The sequence below is a fragment of the Vulpes lagopus genome, chromosome 21, assembly GCF_018345385.1.
Source record: "Vulpes lagopus strain Blue_001 chromosome 21, ASM1834538v1, whole genome shotgun sequence".
Taxonomy (NCBI): Eukaryota; Metazoa; Chordata; class Mammalia; order Carnivora; family Canidae; genus Vulpes; species Vulpes lagopus.
Genome location: NC_054844.1, coordinates 794,680 through 816,037, shown reverse-complemented (window position 1 = coordinate 816,037; position 21,358 = coordinate 794,680). Strand labels below are relative to the sequence as shown.

General features: G+C 41.6%; 1 protein-coding gene across 4 annotated transcripts in view; it reads left to right on the top strand.

The window, feature by feature from the left end:
• LOC121479965 (cat eye syndrome critical region protein 2) overlaps positions 1-21,121 on the top strand; it is a 170,910-nt gene extending 149,789 nt beyond the window's left edge. For 3 of the 4 annotated variants that reach the window (XM_041736134.1, XM_041736131.1, XM_041736133.1), the window contains 10 exons: positions 2,862-2,991; positions 3,551-3,588; positions 3,674-3,765; positions 4,227-4,353; positions 6,307-6,695; positions 7,483-7,611; positions 7,809-8,655; positions 14,930-16,352; positions 18,357-18,468; positions 19,292-21,121. In XM_041736134.1, coding sequence (XP_041592068.1) covers positions 2,862-2,991; positions 3,551-3,588; positions 3,674-3,765; positions 4,227-4,353; positions 6,307-6,695; positions 7,483-7,611; positions 7,809-8,655; positions 14,930-16,352; positions 18,357-18,468; positions 19,292-19,297 — 3,293 coding nt within the window. In that variant the 3' untranslated portion in view covers positions 19,298-21,121. The remainder of the gene's footprint in view (positions 1-2,861; positions 2,992-3,550; positions 3,589-3,673; positions 3,766-4,226; positions 4,354-6,306; positions 6,696-7,482; positions 7,612-7,808; positions 8,656-14,929; positions 16,353-18,356; positions 18,469-19,291) is intronic. The other variant, XM_041736132.1, reaches the window with a different exon arrangement.
• The last annotated feature ends 237 nt before the right edge of the window (positions 21,122-21,358 follow it).

Sequence of the window (21,358 nt, the reverse complement as noted above, 5' to 3'; positions counted from 1 at the left end):
TCTGTACCTATAAGATTAATAATACCTGTGTTAGATTTTTCTTTAAGTCAGCAGATATTTTTGAACATCCATTCTGCGCCAGGTGTTGTTCTAGGAATATAGATATTAAACAAAAGAAGTTAATCCTTTCATGGGGTTTACTTCCAATGGTGGGATGACAGAATAAATGAATATTGTAGAATCATAGATGGTGGTGAAAGATCTAAAGAAAAATAAAATAGGTTTAGAGATAAAAAATGATGTGATGTAGATGGCATTTAAATAAACCTCTCAGGGGGCACCTGGGTGTCTCAGTCAGTCACTTGGCTGGTGGTCCTTGGATCCAGCCCCACATCTGGCTCCCTGCTCCCTACTTGGAGGGGAGCCTGCTTTTCCACTCTCCCTCTGCCTGCCACTCCCCGTTTGTGCGCATGCACTCTGTCTCTCTCTCTCTCTCTGTCAAACAAATCTTAAAAACAATTAAAAAAAAAAAACTTGTCAAGATAGCCTTCTTTGAATATGTGACATTTAGAGAAGTGAAGTGAATGAAAGTGCCATATGGAACATCTGATGGGGGAAGGGCATCACAGGCAGAGGAAATAGCAGGCGCACAGGTACTGAGGAGAGAACATGTGGGAGAAAGGCCAATATTCACCAATGCAAAGCAAGGGGAAAATGGGCAGGAAATGAGTTCATAGAGGTAACCAGGGGTCTGTCACATCAGGTAGGACTGTGCAGACCTTGTTAGAAGGATTAAATAAAAAACAAGTAGTCCCTAGCACCCAGCAAGCTCACAAATGATAGTTATCCTAGGGAAAATGTGGAGAGTATTTTTACAGGCTATAAAATAGTTATAACAATAAACTTTTCCTGAATTCTTGGAAAAAAGGTAAAAAGGGGGAGGGGCTAATAGATTTTTGGGGTTTTTTTAGGATTTTTATTTATTTTAGGGAGCGAGAAAGTGCGTGAGTGCAATGGAGTCGGGGGAGGCAGATGGAGAGAACCATAGAATCTTGAGCAGACTCTATCTACACTGAGAATGTATTAAGTAGGGACGCCTGGGTGGCCTTCAGCCCAGGGCGTGATCCAGGAGACCTAGGATCAAGTCCCACATCAGGCTCCCTGCATGGAGCCTGGTTCTCCCTCTGCCTATGTCTCTGCCTGCCTCTCTCTCTGTGTCTCTCATGAATAAATAAATAAAATCTTTAAAAAAAAAATGTATTAAGTACAAAAGGCGTAAACTACAAAGGAAGGGAGATTGATGTTTGACTACAATTGTTTAAAACTTAACATATATGACATAAACACTGTAAGCAAAATGGAAAGAGGAGTCAAAGTAGAATTTTAACACATAATTAACAAAGACTAATTTTCCAGATTATTTACAGCACTTCTGTAAATCCATTAGAAATGCAGCAACCCAAAGGAAACGGGCCAACTATGTAAGCAGGACATTCACACAAGAGAACACCAAACCTTCAGTAACATGAAAATATGTTCATTATCACTCCAATCAGGAAAATGCAAATGAAAACATCACAATTCCTTATCAGTACTTACCAGTTTGGCATAAATACTTGTTTTAATACCAAGTGAATGTGAGATCACTCAAATTGCTGTTGAAAGAAAGCTGTACCTGTTTGGAAAGCAGTTCTCTGGCAATTCCACTGCTAGATGTGCATCCCAAAGAGCTCATACTTGTGCATAAGAAGGCATGTCGAAAGAATTGTCATTATACTATTATTTATAAAATGCAAAAAAAAATGCAGCCAACTAGAACGTGGATTATTAAACTGTGAAGTACTGTATTAAAGTTACTAAAGCAAAAATGTTAAGATTGCCAGTTGTTTAGGTTCATTGATATTCAGTAATTACCCTTTTCTTTTATCTTGAAATCATACTTTAAAAAAAACAGTATTACAGTCATTGATAGCAAAGGGCCTTTGACTAAAGCAGATACAGATAAGTGAATAATATAAGAACAAAAGCACAAGTCAAATAGAACTAGATAGAGAAAACACTTAGCAGGGTCATATCATACTCATGGACTCCACGTCTGTCCCTCCAGGAAGAAAATACAAGATGTGTCCTAGCTTTTCCCTTCCATTTTTATGTCTTTCTGTCTGACAGTCTTCTTTATCTCCCTGCCTCTTTTCTTTACTCCTGACCTTCCGGTTTCCTGCTGGCACTTGGTGTCTCATCAGACTAGTAGTGGAATGCCAAGTGTGTTTCTCATGGCTATGGCTGTGAGCCAGAAAAAAAATCATCCCTGTCTTACAGCTCCTTACCAATTCCAGCTGGCATCTTTCCCTTGTTCCCAGCCAAATTTATTACTACCCCTGGCTTGGTAGGGGCCAGCTGCCAGTGGAAGGGGTGGATTGAAGAGCAAAGACAATTGGTGCGCTAGGATGCCTTTGTAAATGCAAAACCTTGATTGCTTAGATGCATATAACATCCTGTATATGTTTGGATTGAGTGAGAGTCTGGTCCTTAGAAGCGGGATGTTGCTTTTCTGAGAGAAAGATTGGAAAGACCTCAAGTATTCAAAGAAGGCTAATCATTCAGTCTTCTATTTTTCCTTTTTCTTCTGTTTTTCTTCAGCCTTGCTCTTCTCTACCTCTCCATCCCAGTACCTGCCCTACCACCATCATCCCTCCCTAGTCCTTGAGCTTAATATGCATAAAGAAAATGGGTTCCACATGTTTATACTTTTCATAGTGCATTCGATCTCTAGAATCATCCTAATTACCAAAAGAAACAAAAATAACTTTATGATATAAGTGATCTTTGTTTCTCCTCTCAAAATTGATTAACAAACATCTAGTCTAATCCTCTAAAGAGCACTTAACCTCACATACCATAATGCGCTGTGTTCATTGCAGATCGAGCAAAGAGAAGAAAGCTCAGAGAAGAAAGGGCATGGCTGCTAGCCCAAGGGAAGGAGCTCCCCCCAGAACTTTCCCATCTGGACCCTAATTCCCCCATGAGAGAAGAAAAAAAGACTAAAGACATGTGAGTATTTGATGATACTAACCGTAGCAACCAGAAACATTCTGGCATTGTGTTAAGCAGTCTTCTTATTTAATTCTTAAAACAACCCTGTGTGATAGGTAATATTCAGTGTTCCTGAGCTTCTCATTCTTCTGTATGCCTTTTTTTGTATTATTATTCTTTAGATTATAAAAATATTCATTAGGTTAAAATAAAACCCAGGAAATAATGTGCACTTAAATAACCAACATTATAGAATCATAAATTAAGTTGTGGATCATCTAAGTCCACCCCATCATTTTACAGATAACAAATATGATATTCCCTTTGTGTGTGTGTGTGTGTGTGTGTGTGTGTGTGTGTGTGTGTGTTTTATGATACTCCCTTTGTGTGCTTATTAGGCTTGCTAACCTCCGCCTTCATAATATTTTCTAGAGATTATCAGTGTTACAGACTTAGCTTAAAAACAGTTTATTGACTGATCCAAACCTTGGTATAAATTAGCTATGTATCTGTGCTGAATTAAGAGATCAGGAAAGAAGGTGGTCAATGTTACTATTTCTTATTTTGTGATTCACAGCTTTGAGTTGGATGATGATTTCACTGCCATGTATAAAGGTCAGTTCTCATTCTCAACTGTTACTATTTCTGACTGAAGTACTCCTGTTTGAGTGTGTTAATTTAAGCTCTCTTTGGCTTTCAGTTCTAGATGTGGTAAAGGCTCACAAGGATTCCTGGCCCTTTTTAGAACCTGTGGATGAATCGTATGCCCCAAACTATTACCAGATTATTAAGGTATAGGCTACCTTTGCAGTTATACCTACTGTGGTATTTGTTTCTTTCTTGATTTTTTTGTTGTGTTTTTTGTTTTACGTTTACCTATTGCAAAATTTTTTAAAAATCGGGCAGCCCAGGTGGCTGAGCAGTTTAGTGCCACCTTCAGCCCAGGGCGTGATCCTGGGAGCCTCGGGATCGAGTCCCACGTCAGGCTCCCTACATGGAGCGTGTTTCTCCCTCTGCCTGTGTCTCTGCCTCTCTCTCTCTCTCTCTCTCTGTGTCTCCCATGAATAAATAAATAAAATCTTTTTTAAATTTTTAAAAATTTTTTTAAAAGTTTACCTTTGCTCTTGGAATCAGGGTTGCTGGATTATATGCCAGGCTCCTGAGCATCTCATTATGACATAATTCCTTTGCCTCGTAAGGACTATGAGATGTTTTTTCTCCAGCATGTTGTAATTTAGTGTGTCCTATTTTAGGTCCCCATGGATATTTCAAGCATGGAGAAGAAACTGAATGGAGGTTTATACTGTACCAAGGAGGAATTTGTGAATGACATGAAGACTATGTTCAGAAATTGTCGAAAATATAATGGAGAAAGTAGTGGTAAGTGGGGAAGGAGTTTGCTGAGGATACATTTATTACACCATTTCAGTCAAGAACAGAATACCTTCTTTTTTAGAAATACACAAAAATAGAAGTGCATCTCTTTTAGAAATGATTCAGACCTTTCATTGGGACTATAAACAAAATGTAATTTAAAGCCGTGGGATTGGCCATTCTGACCACTTACACAGTATATGCCTGAACCACTCCTATCCTATATGACAAAAGAATGTATCTTGTAGCTAACTGGTCTCAGGTTATTTTTCATTATCTTAGAGACCAGTCTGGGTTTAGTTTGTACTGTGCTTCCTTAACACAGACCACTAAACCGTTGACAAGATCGACCCTATATATTCTTCTTTTTTCTTTTAAGATTTTATTTATTCATGGGAGACACACACAGAGAGGCAGAGACACAGGGAAGCAGGCTCCACGCAGGGATCCCAATACAGGACTCTATCCCGGGACTCCAGGATCATGCCCTGGGCTGAAGGCAGGCACTAAACCGCTGAGCCACCCAGGGATCCCCAAGACCGAACCTGTATTTTTTTTTTTTTTTTAAGATTTTATTTATTTATTCATGAAAGACACAGAGAGAGAGAGAGAGAGGCAGAGGGAGAAGCAGACTCCATGCAGGGAGCCCAACGTGTGGGACTTGATCCCCGGACTCCAGGATCACGCCCTGGGCCAAAGGCAGGCGCTAAACTGGTGAGCCACCCAGGGATCGCCCTGAACCTATATTCTTAAATCCTCTTCAAAAGTCCACTGAGTAGATTTCCAATAACAAAGAATGTATGGCTCCAAGTATAGAAACTTGGAGTCATTTATGGTAGGTCAAATGCTTTAGCTTCAAAACTAAGGAGATTTGGGACACCTGGGTGACTCAGTCAGTTAAGCATCTGGCTCTCGGTTTCTCCTCAGGTCATAATCTCAGAGTCATGAGATCAAGCCCCACGTTGGCCATGTGTTCAGCAGAGTGACTGTTTAAGATTCTCTCTCTCCAGGCAGCCCAGGTGGCTCAGTGGTTTAGCGCTGCCTTCAGCCCAGGGCCTCATCCTGGAGACCCAGGATCAAGTCCCACATCAGGATCCCTGCATGGAGCCCGCTTCTCCCTCTGCCTGTGTGTCTCTGCCTCTTTCTCTATCTGTGTGTGTCTCATGAATAAATAAAATATTAAAAAAAAAAAAAAAAGATTGTCTCTCTCCCTTTCCTAACCACCCCTCCCCCTAATTTCACTCTCCCTCTTAAATAAATAAGTCTTTAAAAATAAACAGAACTGGGATGCCTGAGAGGCTCAGCGGTTGAGTGTCTGCCTTTGGCTCAGGGTGTGATCCCAGTCCTGAGATCAAGTCCCACATCAGGCTCCTTGCAAGGACCCTGCTTTTCCCCCTGCCTATGTCTCTGCCTCTCTCTGTGTGTGTCTCATGAATAATTTTTAAAAATAAATAAATAGGGATCCCTGGGTGGCGCAGTAGTTTAGCGCCTGCCTTTGGCCCAGGGCACGATCCTGGAGACCCGGGATCGAGTCCCACGTCGGGCTCCCGGTGCATGGAGCCTGCTTCTCCCTCTGCCTATGTCTCTGCCTGCCTCTCTCTCTCTCTCTGACTATCATACTATCATAAATAATGAATGAATGAATGAATGAATGAATGAATGAATGAATGAATGAAAATTTTAAAAAACAAGTAGCTTCAGTGACTGTATTTAATAATTCTTCGATTTAGCCTTGAAGAATTAAATGTGTTGGTTTAAGGTAATAGTCCTAGAGCCTCTTAAGACAAAAACAGTGTCTTCATCTTGTGTCCATAGCCACACAACATAATGTCACTCAAGGTGAATTAAGCTTAAGAATTTACCCAAATAGCATCTTTATTATTGTTTGTTGGTAAGAGAAATGTCTTTTATGTCCTCTAAGACCTGTACCTGGACGTTAATCCTTGTATCTTCCCATAGAATATACCAAGATGTCTGATAATTTAGAGAGGTGTTTCCATCGGGCAATGATGAAGCATTTTCCTGGTGATGACGGAGACACAGATGAAGAATTCTGGATCAGAGAAGATGAAAAGCGAGAGAAGAGACGTAGCCGGGCTGGGCGAAGCAGTGGAAGCCATGTCTGGACCCGCTCCAGGGATTTGGAAGGGCCCAGCAAGAAGCAACAGCCAGTGGAGAATGGAGGAAAGTCATTGCCACCTGCACGGCGAGCTGCTTCTTCTGGGGATAATCATAGCAGCAGTTCCTCACAACTCCCTCGGGAGGTGGGCACTTCAAATGCCCGAGGCTTTTCTCGTCCCCTACATTATGGTGGGATGCCCAACCAGGCACCCCTTTTAAACCAGATGGTAAGGAATAGCTTAAAATTCTGTTGTGGTTTCTCCTAGTTGATAATTCAAAGAAAAGTGAAACCTTTTTAATTGCTCATCTTCCAAAGTAATTTTTCTATATATGAATGATTTCTTCTTCCCTCTTCTGTCCTTTCTTTATTCATTCTTCCTCTAATTTTAAATATTTCTTTTAATCAATCTGATGCACTCTCAAGATGGGCAAAAATTGGGATCTATAAAACTCTTTTCATGTACAAAGCACAGATATTCATACAGCACATAAAATACACAGCATATCTGCAGCATTAAAATTTCATGTTGGGAGGGAGTTGGGGAAAAATTGGCTTAAAAGGCATGGGGGGCCAGCCCGGGTGGCTCAGCGGTTTCCCAGGGTGTGATCCTGGAGACCCGGGATCGAGTCCCATGGCGGGCTCCCTGCATGGAACTTGCTTCTCCCTCTGCGTGTGTCTCTGCCTTTCTTTCTTTCTCTCTCTCTCTCTGATGAATAAATAAAAAAATAAAATCTTTAAAAAAAAAAAAAGGCATTTGGGGGAAGAGGCAATAATAAAAAGGAGATTAAGAAACACAGTTTTTCTGTCCTGCAGCAAGAGATTGCTTTGGGCCCTGGAACTAGCCCCAGTGTTGGGTAAGGCCATATGCTAACATTCTGTAGGAACATCCTATTTTCTATGTAACGTCTTCTGTGTTTTTCCTTTTCTTTGGGTTTTTGGTTGGTTGGTTGGTTGGTTTTTATTGTTTTTGTTTTTGTTTTTGTCTCCCCTTGCCTTTACTCAACACCCTCCAGAAGCCAGCAGTACCAGGAACATTTGGCCCTCTTCGAGGATCAGATCCTGCCAATTTATATGTCTCCTCTAGGGTCCCAGAACCACACCCTGGAGAACCTATACAGCAGCATCAGCCTTTTGCCATGCAGGTAAGTAGCCTACTCACAATATGCAAATGCAAAAGGTTTCACAGATAAACTTCAGAAGTACAGTCTCCTACCAGGTTAAAGTTAATTCATCATCTTTCATTCTATAGAGTTTATTACTATAGATTAAACACATTATAAGATATGCCTTATTTTATGGGTCTATTGAACTCTGCTTTTTTTTCTTTTCTTGTTGCCAGCCTCCAGTTGGAATTAACAACCACCGAGGACCCAGGCTAGGGACACCAGAAGAGAAGCAAATGTGTGGGGGGCTGACACACCTTACTAACATGGGATCACATCCTGGATCCTTACAGCTTAGGCAAATGGGTGGCCCCAGTCAGGATGGAAGTATTTATCCCCCAACTCAATTCCAGTCAGGATTTATTCCTCCTAGGCATGGTGGGGCTCCAACCCGACCCCCAGACTTTACTGAAAGCTCAGAAATTCCTCCCAGTCACATGTACCGATCATACAAGTACCTGAATCGAGTACACACTGCTGTCTGGAATGGGAACCATGGTGCTACAAATCCAGGAACCTTGGGCACAGATGAGAAGCCCCCCATGGGGCCAGGACCCTCTCACCAGCCTCGTACTCTTGGTCATATGATGGATTCCCGAGTGATGAGACCTCCTCTCCCCCCAAACCAGTGGACTGAACAATCAAGCTTTCTACCTCATGGAGTTGCTTCTTCAGGGTATATGCGACCACCCTGTAAATCTGGTGGACATCGGTTACAGCCACCTCTGGCCCCAACGCCAAGTTCTCTTTTTGGAGCACCCTCCCAGGCTCTGCGAGGGGTACAAGGAGGGGACTCCATGATGGACAGCCCAGAGATGATTGCCATGCAGCAACTTTCTTCCCGAGTTTGCCCACCAGGTGTGCCTTACCACCCCAGACAGCCTACACCCCCCCATTTACCTGGCCCTTTTCCACAGGTAGCTCACTCAGCATCAGTAAGTGTGTCAGCCCCCAAGCCTACCTTGGGGAACCCTGGGAGGACACAGGAGAACAGTGAAACACAAGAGCCTGAGAATGACCGAGGTAATTTACACCAACACTTTTGTCTGATGTCTAACACGAAAACTCTTAATTCAAAAGGAATCTTTTTTACAAAGACTGTCAAACTTACTTCTAGCTTCTTGAACTACTCGCTTGGATTGGGCCAAAGATCTGAAAGGTAGTAGTGATGGTTACACAAATGTGGTCCTTCCTGTACCGTGCAGTCTTTTTGAGACTGATAGACGTGGCTATTTTATTATTCTTGTTTATAAAGATGGAAAATCCAAGGCACAAAGCATTAGGTTGCTTGGCTTCACGTTGCTAGTAAGTGGTGGAGCTGAGATTTGTACCGAGACCCACTCAGTCTAGCACCCATGCTCTCAACCACTGCATCCTCAAACTACCTTGAAGAATGATGGTCTTAAACTTTATCATTATGAAATAAGTTTTCAGCACTTAAAACCTGATTATTTCCATCCTTCTATTCTTTGGACACATATCTATAGCTACTCAGAATAAAGAGTGGTTAGACCTAGCATATCTAGAAGGGATTTCTTAGAAGTAACATTTAAGAGATTAACCTGAAAATTTAGAAGATGAAAAGCATACTTTGTGTAATTAGTGCTTGTTTCTAGAATAGATGTCCACCCCGTCTTATGTTATTTTCTTCAACATATGACTGGAGAGGGGCACCTGAGTGGCTCAGTCATTTAAGCGTCTGACTCTTGATTTCAGCTCAGGTCATGATCTCAGAGTTGTGGGATCCAGCCCCAACTATAATTGTATATAATACTATATACAGTGTTATATTAGTTTCAGGTGTACAATATTGTGATTCAACAATTCCCTACATTACTCCATGCTCTTCATGATAAGTGTGCTCTTAATTCCCATCACCTATTTCACCCATTTCCCCACCCACCTCCTCTCTGGTAACCATCAGTTCTCTATAATTAAGAGTCCATTTTTCTGTTGGTCTTTTTCTTTGTTCGTTTTTTAAATTCCCCATATGAGTGAAATCATATGGTATTTGTTTTTCTCCTGATTTATTTCACTTAGCATTATATCTTCCATCCATGTTGTTGTAAATAGCAATACTTCATTTTTTATGGTCAATACTCCATTGTTTATTCATAACCACTTCTTTATCCATTCTTCTTTCAGTGGACACATGGGTTGCTTCCATATCCTGGCTATTGTAGATAGCTAAGTGAACTCTAGTGCTGTAGTAAACATAGGGTGCATATACCTTTTCAAATTATTGTTTTCCTATTCTTTGGACAAATACCCAGTAGTGGAATTAATGGATCATATGGTAATTCTATTTTTAATTTTTTGAGGAACCTCCATACAATTTTCTAGAATTGGCTACACCAGTTTGCTTTCCTCCCAACAGTACCCAATGTTTTTTTTCTACATCCTCACCAACATTTGTTTCTTGTGTTGTTGATTTTAGCCATTCTGTGGGCTGTGAGGTGATACCTCATTGTGGTTTTGATTTGTATTTCCTTGATGATAAGCATCTTTTCATGTGTCCGTTGGTTATTTAAATGTCGTCTTTGAAGAAATGTCTTCTGCCCCTTTTTTTTTTTTTTTAAGATTTTATTTATCTATTCATGAGAGACATAGAGAGGCAGAGACACAGGCAGAGGGAGAAGCAGGCTCCATGCAGGGAGGCTGACATGGGACTCGATCCTGCATCTCCAAGATCATGCCCTGGGCCGAAGTCTGCGCTAAGCCACTGAGCCACTTGGGCTGCCCTCCCCCCTTTTTTTTTTTTTTAATGGCATATCTTTCCATTGATTATCTTGTCTTTAATTTTTTTTTTATCAGTGTTTTATAGTTTTCAGAGTATCAACCTTTTTCGCCTCCTTTGTTAAGTTTACTTCTAGGTATTTTATTATTTTTGGTGAAACTGTAAATGGGCGCCTGGCTGGCTCAATCAGTAGAATATGCAACTCTTTATCTTGGGGTTGTGAATTCAAGTCCCATGTTGGGTGTAGAGAGCACTTAAAAATAAAATCTTTTTAATTTTTTTGTTTGTTTGTTTTTAAAGATTTTATTTATTCATGAGAGGCACAGCAAGAGAGAGAGACACAGGCGCTGGGAGAAGCAGGCTCCACACAAGAGCCCGATGTGGAACTCGATCCCAGAACTCCAGGGTTCTCTGCCTCTCTCTCCCTTGTTGATTTTCTGTCTGGATGCTCTGTCCATTGATATAATAAGTAGGGTGTGAAAGTCCCCTATTATTATTGTATTCTTATTGATTATTTCCTTTATGTTTGTCTGTCATTGGCTGCTTTGTGTATTTCAGTGTTCCCCTGTTGGGTGCATAAATATTTACAATTGTTATATCTTCTTATGGGATCTTGCCTTTTGATTATGTAGTGTCCTTCTTTGTCTCTTATTACAGTCTTTGTTACATTCTATTTTGTCTGAAATAGGTATTGCTACCTTGTGTTTTTTTGACATCCATTTGCATGATTAAATGCTTCTCCGTCCCTTCACTTTCAATCTGAATGTGTTTTTAAATCTTTTTAAGATTTTATTTATTCACCAGAGAGAGAGAGAGAGAGAGGGTGGGAGGGAGGCAGAGACACAGGCAGAGGGAGGAGCAGGCTCCATGCAGGGAGCCCGACATGGAACTCGATCCCCGGGTCTCCAGGATCACGCCCTGGGCTGAAGGCGGTGCTAAACCACTGAGCCACCCAGGCTGCCCTGCGTGTGTCTTTTTGGTCTGAAATGAGTCTCTTGTAGGCAGCATTATAGATGAGCCTTTTTTTTTTTTTTTCTTTTTAATCCATTCTAGCACCATATATTTTGTTTGGAACATTTAGTCCATTTACATCCAGAGTAATTTTTTTTTTTTCAGAGAATTATTTATAGATAAGCTCGTATTACCATTTTGTTACTTGTTTTATGGTTTTTGTTTTTGTTTTTGTTTTTGTTTTAGTTCTCTGTTTCTTCTCTTGGCTCTCTTTTGTCAGGTTTGGTGGCTTTCTATAGTGATACACTTGGATTCCTTTCTCTGTATCTTTTGTATATCAACTACTGGTTTTTGATGTGTGGTTGCTATTAGGTTATATATATATATACCCCATATTTTGCATGTAGCAGTCTATGTTAAGTTGATTGTCACTTTAATTTGAACCCATTCTTTACTTCCACCATGCCTCCCCACCAGGTTTTAGGCAAATAGTGTCGTACTTTATATCCTTTTGTTTTGTGAATCACTTTAACTGACTTTTATAGATATACTTAACTTCCCTGCTTTTGTGCTTCCTTCTTTTCTTACTCCTGCTTATGATCTTTCCTTTCCACTCAAAGTCCCTTTTAAGATTTCTCATAGGTCTGGTTAGTGGTGATGAATTCCCTTAATTTTTCTTTGCCTGAGAAGACTCTCCTTCTAGTTAATGATAGTGTTCCTGAATAGAATATTCTTGGCTACTGGTGTTTTTTCTTTTAGCACTTTGGATATATTATATCATTTCCTGTGGCCTACAAAGTTTCTGCTGAAAAATGAGCTTATGTTTTTATGGGGTTTCTCTTATGTATAACTGGCTTCAGTGTGTTGTGTGCACCATACTGTAGAGTAGCTGAGTCTTGCAACTGAGACACATTTGCCTTCAATCCAGTTGTCTACAGTGGCTCTATTTGCCTGTTGCCTGTTTAGTCCCTGCATTGTTAGTGGGTCAGTCTTGGGCCACCCAGGCTTGAGTTGAGTCAGGCCAGGCATTTATCAGAGGTGCAGTAGAACCAAACTGCTGGACACTTTCCGTATGTTGTCCTCTAAGAAGCTTTCATTGGTAGGGTTGGCCTTCAGTCCGAACAGCTTTTCTGCCCCCAGCCCACTGTGGGAGCCTCAGTGAGACTGGTATGTGTGGTTATCTTCTCCTGTATCCAAGCAGGGCAGGAATCTCTTTGAAGTAGTGCTTGTCCTTGTCCTAGCTGCTTGCACCTTCCCAGGCTCTTGGCATGTCTTTGGGTGGGCTCCAGCCAAGGGCATATTGAGGGGGCCAAGTCAACAGAAAAATGCAGAACAGGACCCATAACTGCCAGGAAGCTCCTCACCAGTCTGCTGGAGGAGAGAGCTGCAGCTGCCCAGGAAACTTCTGCCCAGGCTTGGGTGGATGGGTATTTCTGCAGGAGAATGCCAGGGCAGGGCACACTGTTAGCTCTGTGACAAGTGTTAGCACTGCGCTGCTTCCCACAGGTGTCCATCTATCTAGGCTAGGAAGCAAGGGAGGAAAATGGTGCCTGCCCACTCTTTTGTTCTTTGAGTGGTCTCCCAAAGATTCCTTCCCCTCCAGTATACACTATGAGTAAATGAATTTCCTTTCCATAAAAGCCAGATATTTTTTCACACTGTTGCTTCTCTGCTCTATCTCAGTAGGGCTGCTGTCTTCTTAAGGCCAGGGACTCTAGTCTCCTGGCTTTCCCAGAGCTGAGCCCACTGATTTTTTTAAAGTTTCAGGTACCAATAAGCCCCAGATTCTTGGGTCCCTCTGGTTTTCAAACCCAAATGTAACAGGAATTCACCTTCCCCACACAGGTTCCCTGTGCCTGGGTTTTCTGGTTTGGGCATCTGCCCCTCTCCCATCTGTATGCCCACTGCATCCCTCCCTGCTGTGGACAGCCTGGGGATCCATTTGGCTCCCAACAACGCCTCTGTCCTTCCTACCCTCCTGGATGTGGCCACTGCTCTACATTTAGCTGTGGAGAGTGTTCTGCCAGCCTTTAGGTTGCTTTCTGCTGATACTGGTATTAACTAGTTACCTAGTTGTTACCATGAGACGAGATGAGCTTAGGATCCTCCTACTCTGCCATATTCCCCAATTCAGACTTACTTTTTTAAAGTGTTTCTTTCAAGGGAAGGCCCACTTGTGAACACTAGCTCTAACACAATTGTCTAATACTGATTTTATTTTTTTTATTTTTTTTATTTTTTCTAATACTGATTTTAAATGGTGTCTGGAACTCAAGCTTCAGAATAAACCCTCTGGTGAAAATGTGGATAAGGCTATTTGTTAGTTGCCACGTTTTATGTTGACAAAATGAAAAGTGTCGATTTAAATTTCATTGTATAGCTTGTACATTTCATTTTTTTTTAAGATTTTATTTATTTATTCATGGCAGAGAGAGAGAGAGAGAGAGAGAAGTAGGCTCCATGCAGGGAACCCAACGTGGGACTCGATCCCGGGTCTCCAGGATCATACCCCAGGCTAAAGGTGGCACTAAACCGCTGAGCCACTGGGGCTGCCCACCTTTGATTTTTCAAGCCATCATTAGTTCATTAGTTGACTGAGATTTTAGTAGGTCTTTAAAAGTTGTTGTGAATACTTAATCTTGTCTTTAAGATCTGTTACCAGAATTTTTTTTTTTTAAGATTTTATTTATTCGTGAGAGACACAGAGAGAGAGAGAGGCAGAGACACAGGCAGAGGGAGAAGCAGGCTCCTTCCAGGGAGTCCAATGCAGGACTCCATCCCAGGACCCCAGGACCACGCCCTAAACCAAAGGCAGACACTCAACCACTGAGCCACCCAGGCATCCCCCAGAATTGTATTTTGTTCACACCTGAGCAACAACTCTGTTCTACTTGAAAGGATGTAATAATACCATATTTCTGGTTTGACAGAACAGCAAGATAAAGAATTCTGAGTTTATAATTAAGCATTTGAGCCTGGTAAATTAATTTATTTGGGTGTAGTAAATTTCTATAATAGTTAAAGGTGGCTTTTGAGTTTTATTCTGTAGCCATCTTGTTTTCAAGACATCTAGACAAGTTAAATATTTTCTTTCATTCAAGAAATCTTTATTCCCTATTTTGTGCAAGTACAAACAGTGGTGGGAAACAAAATAAAGTCCTTGCTGCTGTGGAACTTATTGTTTGAGGGGCAGAAGTCAGGGATCTAGCTTTCTTGAAACTTTTCCATCATGTACTTGTCTTTCTTATTGTATCTCCATATATGACCTGCATCTACTTGAATTATCTCCCACTCATTTACTAATCTGACTGTGACAGCACAGCAAGAGAGAGCCAGGGATATTTCCATTCTTTGGCAGACTTTATGAGTTAGCTGTAGAGGTACTAGGTCTTATCTCTTGGTCTATAAGGTGGAGTTTACAAGGGCCTCGACATCATGATCCCTTTCACAGACCTTCAAAATTTTTAGCTGAAGCTTGAATGACCACATATCCACCTCAACCCCACCTGTCCTTAATCTGATTGCTTTCATGTTCTTTTCACTGTCATCCCCATCAGTATTGTAATTTCAGCTACTGAATTATTACTTGGTTCTGTGTTTTTCCTACAGCAGATCCCTTGCCTGGGCTTGAGGAGAAACCACCAAACATTGGTGCTTCAGAGGGAATGTACCTCAAACAACTACCTCACCCTACACCTCCCTTGCAGACCGACTGTACCAGGCAGAGCTCACCACAGGAAAGGGAAACAGAGGGCCCAGAGCTCAAAAGCGACTCCTCAGAATCTGGAGAAAACTGTAAAGCAACAAAGAGCAAGAATGCCTGGCCCCCAGAGAGCAACTATACCAGCCCAGCCACTCAAGGATGTATGCAAGACCTCTCCACTCTGGCAGATAGAGGGGTTCTAGCTGAAAATGGAGTAATTGTTGAAGCATCCCCTTGTGGATCAGAGGGGAAGGGCCTTGGTGGTAGTGATTCAGAAAAGCCACTCTGCCCCAGAGGCAAAATGCTACAGGAAACCATGCCATGTACAGGACAGAACCCTGCTACACCTCCCAACACAGACCCCAGTTTGATGGGGGGCACCGTAAGCCAGTTTTCTCCCTTATACATGCCTGGCCTGGAATACCCAAATTCAGCCACACATTACCACATCAGTCCAGGTCTGCAAGGTTTGGGCCCCATGATGGGAAGTAAACCCCCAATATCCCATCCTCAGCATTTTCCCCCTAGGGGCTTTCAATCTAATAACTCTCATTCTGGAGTCTTTCCCCGGTATCGTCCCCACCAAGGAATGAGGTATTCCTACCAGTCACCGCCTCAGCCTTCCTACCATCACTATCAGCGAACTCCTTATTATCCGTGTCCGCAGGGCTTTTCTGACTGGCAAAGACATATTCATCCCCCAGGAAGCCCAAGTGGGCTCCCACCTAATCCACCTCCCCCACCAAGGCCCCTCTTCTCAGATAAGAGTACCTTGGCTAATCTGCAAGGCTGTGAGACACTGAATGCTGCCTTAACTTCCCCAACCCAAATGGATGTGGTGGCTGCTAAAGTAGTTTCAACTGATGGGCAGAATCCTGGTCCAGAGGAAGAAAAGCTGGATGAATCGATGGAGAGGCCAGAGAGTCCAAAAGAATTTTTAGACCTGGACAACCATAATGCAGCTACCAAGCGGCAGAGCTCATTGTCAACAAGCGAGTATCTTTATGGAACTCCTCCTCCACCTCTGAGTTCAGGAATGGGATTCGGTTCATCTACTTTCCAACCCCATGGTGTGATGCTACAGACAGGGCCTCCTTACACACCTCAGCGGCCAGCCAGTCATTTCCAGCCTAGGCCTTACTCTTCCCCTGTGACTCCTCACCCACCTCATCATCCAGTGGCTGCCCAGCCCAATGGCCTCTCTCAGGAGGGCCCTATCTATCGCTGCCAGGAGGAGGGCCTGGGTCACTTTCAAGCTGTAATGATGGAACAGATTGGCACTGGAAGTGGAATAAGGGGACCTTTCCAGGAAATGTATAGGCCTTCAGGGTAAGATTGCATTCAGTAGTTTCTTGGGTTTTGTTTCTTTTTTCTGAGAATAGAATACATGTTAGTTTTAGAAAGAAAAATGGCTTTAGGGAACGAAGGTGATAACCTTTAGTGGTGTAGTTCCAAAGAAAGTGTGTGAATCATTGATAATTGGAGACGTACTGGAAATGTTTCAGCCTTTGAGTCTGATTTTACCTTTGGCATTGTGTTTCCTCATGGAAGTGAATTGGCTGGGGTGCCTGTGTGGCTTAGTCAGTGAAGCATCTGCCTTTGACTCAAGTCATGATCTCAGGGTCCTGGGATTGAGCCCCACATCCTGCTCAGCAAGAAGCCTGCTTCTCCCTCTCCTCACTGCTCTTGCTTGCTCGCTCTCACTCGCTCTCTCATGTGCATGCATAAATTTAAAAAAAAAAAAAAAGATAAATACAGGGACGCCTGGATGTCTTAGTGGTTTAGCGCCAAATTCGACCCAGGGTATGATCCTGGAGTCCCAAGATCGAGTCTCACATCAGGCTCCCTGCATGGATCCTCCTTCTCCCTGTACCTATGTCTCTGCCTGTCTCTCTCTCTTTCTGTGTTTCTCATGAATAAATAAATAAATAAAATCTTTAAAAATAAAATAAAATTTAAAAAGACAAATACATAAATGACTGGTTAGGTCTTGACACTGGAAACTTGATAGCCACAGTTCAAGAGCCATAGGCAGAGGCACCAGCATTGCTGCTAAGTTCAGATACTCTGATCAAGGTAAAATAGGTCTTTCAAACCTGAGGTTATGGGAGATCTTGTGTAATGTTCAGGTTTTATCCCTTGCCTTTCATTCCTTCCTCTAACACTGAATAAAGAAACTAGGTTAAAAAAAAGAAACTAGGTTTATCCAGAATTAAAACAAATCATATTCAGTCCGCATGAGAATTCTTGCAAATAGTGATGTTTTTTTGTTTTTTGTTTTTTGTTTTTGTTTTTTTATGATAGTCACACAGAGAGAGAGAGAGAGAGAGGCAGAGACACAGGCAGAGGGAGAAGCAGGCTCCATGCACCGGGAGCCCAACGTGGGATTCGATCCCGGGTCTCCAGGATCGCGCCCTGGGCCAAAGGCAGGCGTTAAACCGCTGTGCCACCCAGGGATCCCAAATAGTGATGTTTTTAAGGCTCCGTGAGGTGATCAGTGATCCAGAAGATTTTCAAGTTAATATATAAAAACAGTTAAATGAAGTTGTTTTACACCAAAGTCATGAAACCCTAATCATAAAGCCAGTACCATCCAACTTAAAAACAAATGTGCTGCTCTTCAATGCCAGCCTGAGACCTTACCTCCAAAACTTCTTCCCCATTTACTGTTCTATCATATTTGTTTTATGCTTCATTACTTATGTTGATGTTTTGTTTCAAACCATTGGGAAGTAAGTTGCAGACTTCATGACCCCTTCTCCCTATATACTTCAACTGCAAGTTATGTCATTCTCCTGGAGCACAATCTGAAACTGTTATTCCATGGAAGGAAAATAAGAGTAATAGTGTTTAATATAGAGCCCTTATTTAATTTCTCCATTTGTCCCCAAAATGTCTCTTAAGGCTGTGCTTCTTTGTTTTATCTTATTTTGAGTTTTTTTTCCCATCCAGGATTCACTTAAGGTTAATGTATTTATATTTGGTTTCTCTGTCCTTTAGTCTCTTAATTTACAACATGTATTCTGTGATCGTTTTGTTTTGTTTTTCAAACATTTGAGGCTAGTTCTCATGTAAGATGTCCCAGATTCTGGATTTTTCTCATTGTTCCCTATGTTTGGAGTCCTAAATGGACTTAACACTTGTCAAGAACACTGTTTAGGCGGTGTCACATGATTGCATCACACCTGTAGTACTTTGTCCCTGTGTTGATTCCAAGTTTGATTACCTAGATAATTAAGGCACTATCACCTTGAGATTCTCATGATTAAAGTATCGCTTTCCTTTCTAATTATGTCTTCATTAATTCTTAACTGTTCTTACTTGTGGCTATAGAATGCAAATGCATCCAGTCCAGTCACAGTCCTCGTTCCCAAAGACCCCAACACCAGCAACATCACAGGAAGAGCTGACACCACATAAGCCCCCAACACTTCCTCTTGATCAGGTAAAAATTACCAAAATTAGAATTCCTGTTATTCTTCCAGATGGCAGGAAATACTTCATTATGAGTTTATTGTGATTCTGAAATATATATATTTTTTAAGATGTCCTGTTAATATAGGAACTTGAACCAGAAAGTACATCATGCCCTCCTGGCAACCAAGTAAAAAGAGCCACCCAGGCCCTGTGCTCTCAGTTGATTCAACAATGGGGAGAGTCCAGAGAAGACAGTCTCATGGGAATCTTTAAAAAAAAAGAGAGAGAGAGAAGACAGTCTCAGAAGTAACTTCATGTTTCTATTTTCTTTTCATCTGGTAACCAGCTGTTTGGGGATTGTTCAAGGCTCCTTTTTCCAAACTGGCCACTAACTTTTATTTTGATGTGATAGCTTTAGTATTTTTTTACCCTTCTTCACCTATTTCATCTGAGAGAGACCAGTCAGTCAGGATTTTAAATAATAGTAACTACCTTCAAGTACTGCTTTTCTGCGAGGCACTGTGCTATGGTTCTCTATGCACAGTATCTCATTTCATCTCTTCCTTGACCGCAGTGAAGTCATTATCATTAAGAGCATCAGTATTGTTCCCTAATGTGCAGGGAGTCCCTACAGCTCCTGAGTGAGGAGGGCCAGAGCCCACTCTCTGGAAGTTAAGTATGACAGCTGAAACAAAACCAAGCCATTTTCCCAGATGGAGAGGAACTTGTACAGCACTTTGGCTTATTTAATTTTTTTAAACAGCACAGCTTAAAAATTAATTAATTAATCAATTAAAAATAAATAGCACAGTTGTTAATTTTGTTTAAATTGTCTTTATTGCTTCTCTCAGAGTTAGTCCAAGGACGAAATAAACCCCGAGGAAACAGAAAGCTGCACATGAAGACTGGAACATGGAGAATTTAGGGAAATGATCCCTGCCCATCTCTGTTCCTGTTAGCCTGCCACACCCCTTCACAGTGCATCACGTCCTGCCATCCAAGAGCTGAAGCCTTTCCCAGAGCCTTGGAAGCATACTTCTTAGACTAACACCAATTTACAGGGGTCCTTGGTTGGGGATCTCTCGTATGGCCAATAGTCGAGAACAAATTGAACTGAAATTAGTGATGGCTTGTCTAAGTCCTGAGACTCTTGTTCAGGGAAAATTATCTTAACCTTGGAGGAGGGGGGGTCATACTTAAGAATGGAGTGGTGCTTGTAAACTTTCATGAGCAGCTAAACTCAGGTATATATTTGGGGAAAGGACTACTCGTAGTATTAATGTGTTTGGAGCTGGGTCCAGTTTACAGAATTTTCATGTTGCCTTTTAAAAATAATTTTTGTTGTTGGTGGTGAATGTATTGTAAATAAGTGGGAAGGGTGGGTGGGGATGTGGAAGAAATGGAAGTCCTAACTGTGGTGGGCATGCAGCACTAGAGTGATCCTTATCTGTTTACAATCATGTCACACTGAATACTTTTGGGAGCTGGAGAAGAGGGTAGGAAAAGTTTACTCTTGTAAAATGTCACTGTTTCCTCAGTGGCCAACAGTCCCTTGTGAGTTGAAGGCCTCCTTTCTAAGCAGCACGAGAGGGTGCCATTGCACTGCCCCCTGATTGTTGAGTTTCTGAGTTTGGAGGCAGAGTGCTCTCACACAGCCTACCAGAGGCATCAGCCTAGAAGGCAGGCTGCTCTCTCATCCAGTGGCCCAATCCCTGGATTTCAGAGAGCAGTGCCCTTCCTGATTTGCCATCAGCCCTACCAGATAGGTGTAAACCAGTATCAGGAATTCGGATCACTAGTGTTTTGCTTATTAGAATATAAAATGAATCGTCCTCTTCACAGACCTGCCAGGACTGTGAACTGGTAGACATCACACAAAGCTTTCTGGCACGAATCACATTTTGTGGAAGTGACTACTCAGGTTTGTATATGTTAGTATCAATAAAGAAATTGCACAGTTTTGAATAGGAAAAATGTATTCTATAGATTTACAGTTTGAATTTAGGAATTTCAATATATATAGTTTGAATTCATTTTAAGTGAATCATAGTAAAATAAGTCTTGGTGATTTAAAATAGCTTTCAGGAACGAGTTCTTGGAAATCATTTGTCATATCTATGATAGGAAACAATTTTACAGTATTAAATTACTTTGTTACAGTTTTAGAAGTGAATTACACTGGATTGTCCTGTTTAGCATTCTATATTTGATTTTAGCTGAGATACCACCAAAGTTAGGACTCCTATGTTTTAAAGTTTTTAATATCCCACAAAGAAAACAAAAAACTAAGGAAAAATGCCCTGAGATTACAGATTTTTGTAAAGAATAGCATATATTAAGCATGCCTTTGGGATAGTAGAAAAGCTTCCATTTAATATCAATCTGCCCTAGTTTCTTACAAAGTCAGCCTTGTGAGGGGCCATTAGAATCTTTCCCTCCAATTCCAGTCCTTGATGAAACGTGGAACTATCGTGTTTAAAATTTGCTAAGCCTATGCTATTAGGAAAAGAAACAAATTAGAAACATCCATGTTAAACAAATGGAACCCAAGACACCAGCTCCAGTGTAAAGGAAATTCATACAAATAAGGGAATGCTAATTGACCTGGCATTGTGGCTTAAGGCTCAGGCAGGAGCCTTTAAGATAAAATGCACAAAAATGTGAATTTTTTCAGTTTTAAATTTGGTGTGCTTTTTTAAGTGGAGTGAGTTCTGAGGTTGTGTTCTCATTTGGTCCGAATTCTTGTTAGAAACTATCACTGGCATAATCTGGTTTGGAAGAATGAAGGGGTCAGCGCTGTCCCTGCAGGAAGAACAAATTTGATGGTTCAGCTCTTGAGCTAGTGTGAGTTAACATGGCCGATGCATTACTACTTCTGGTTTTGTGTCTGCATAGAAGCAGGGAGGAGAGACCAACTG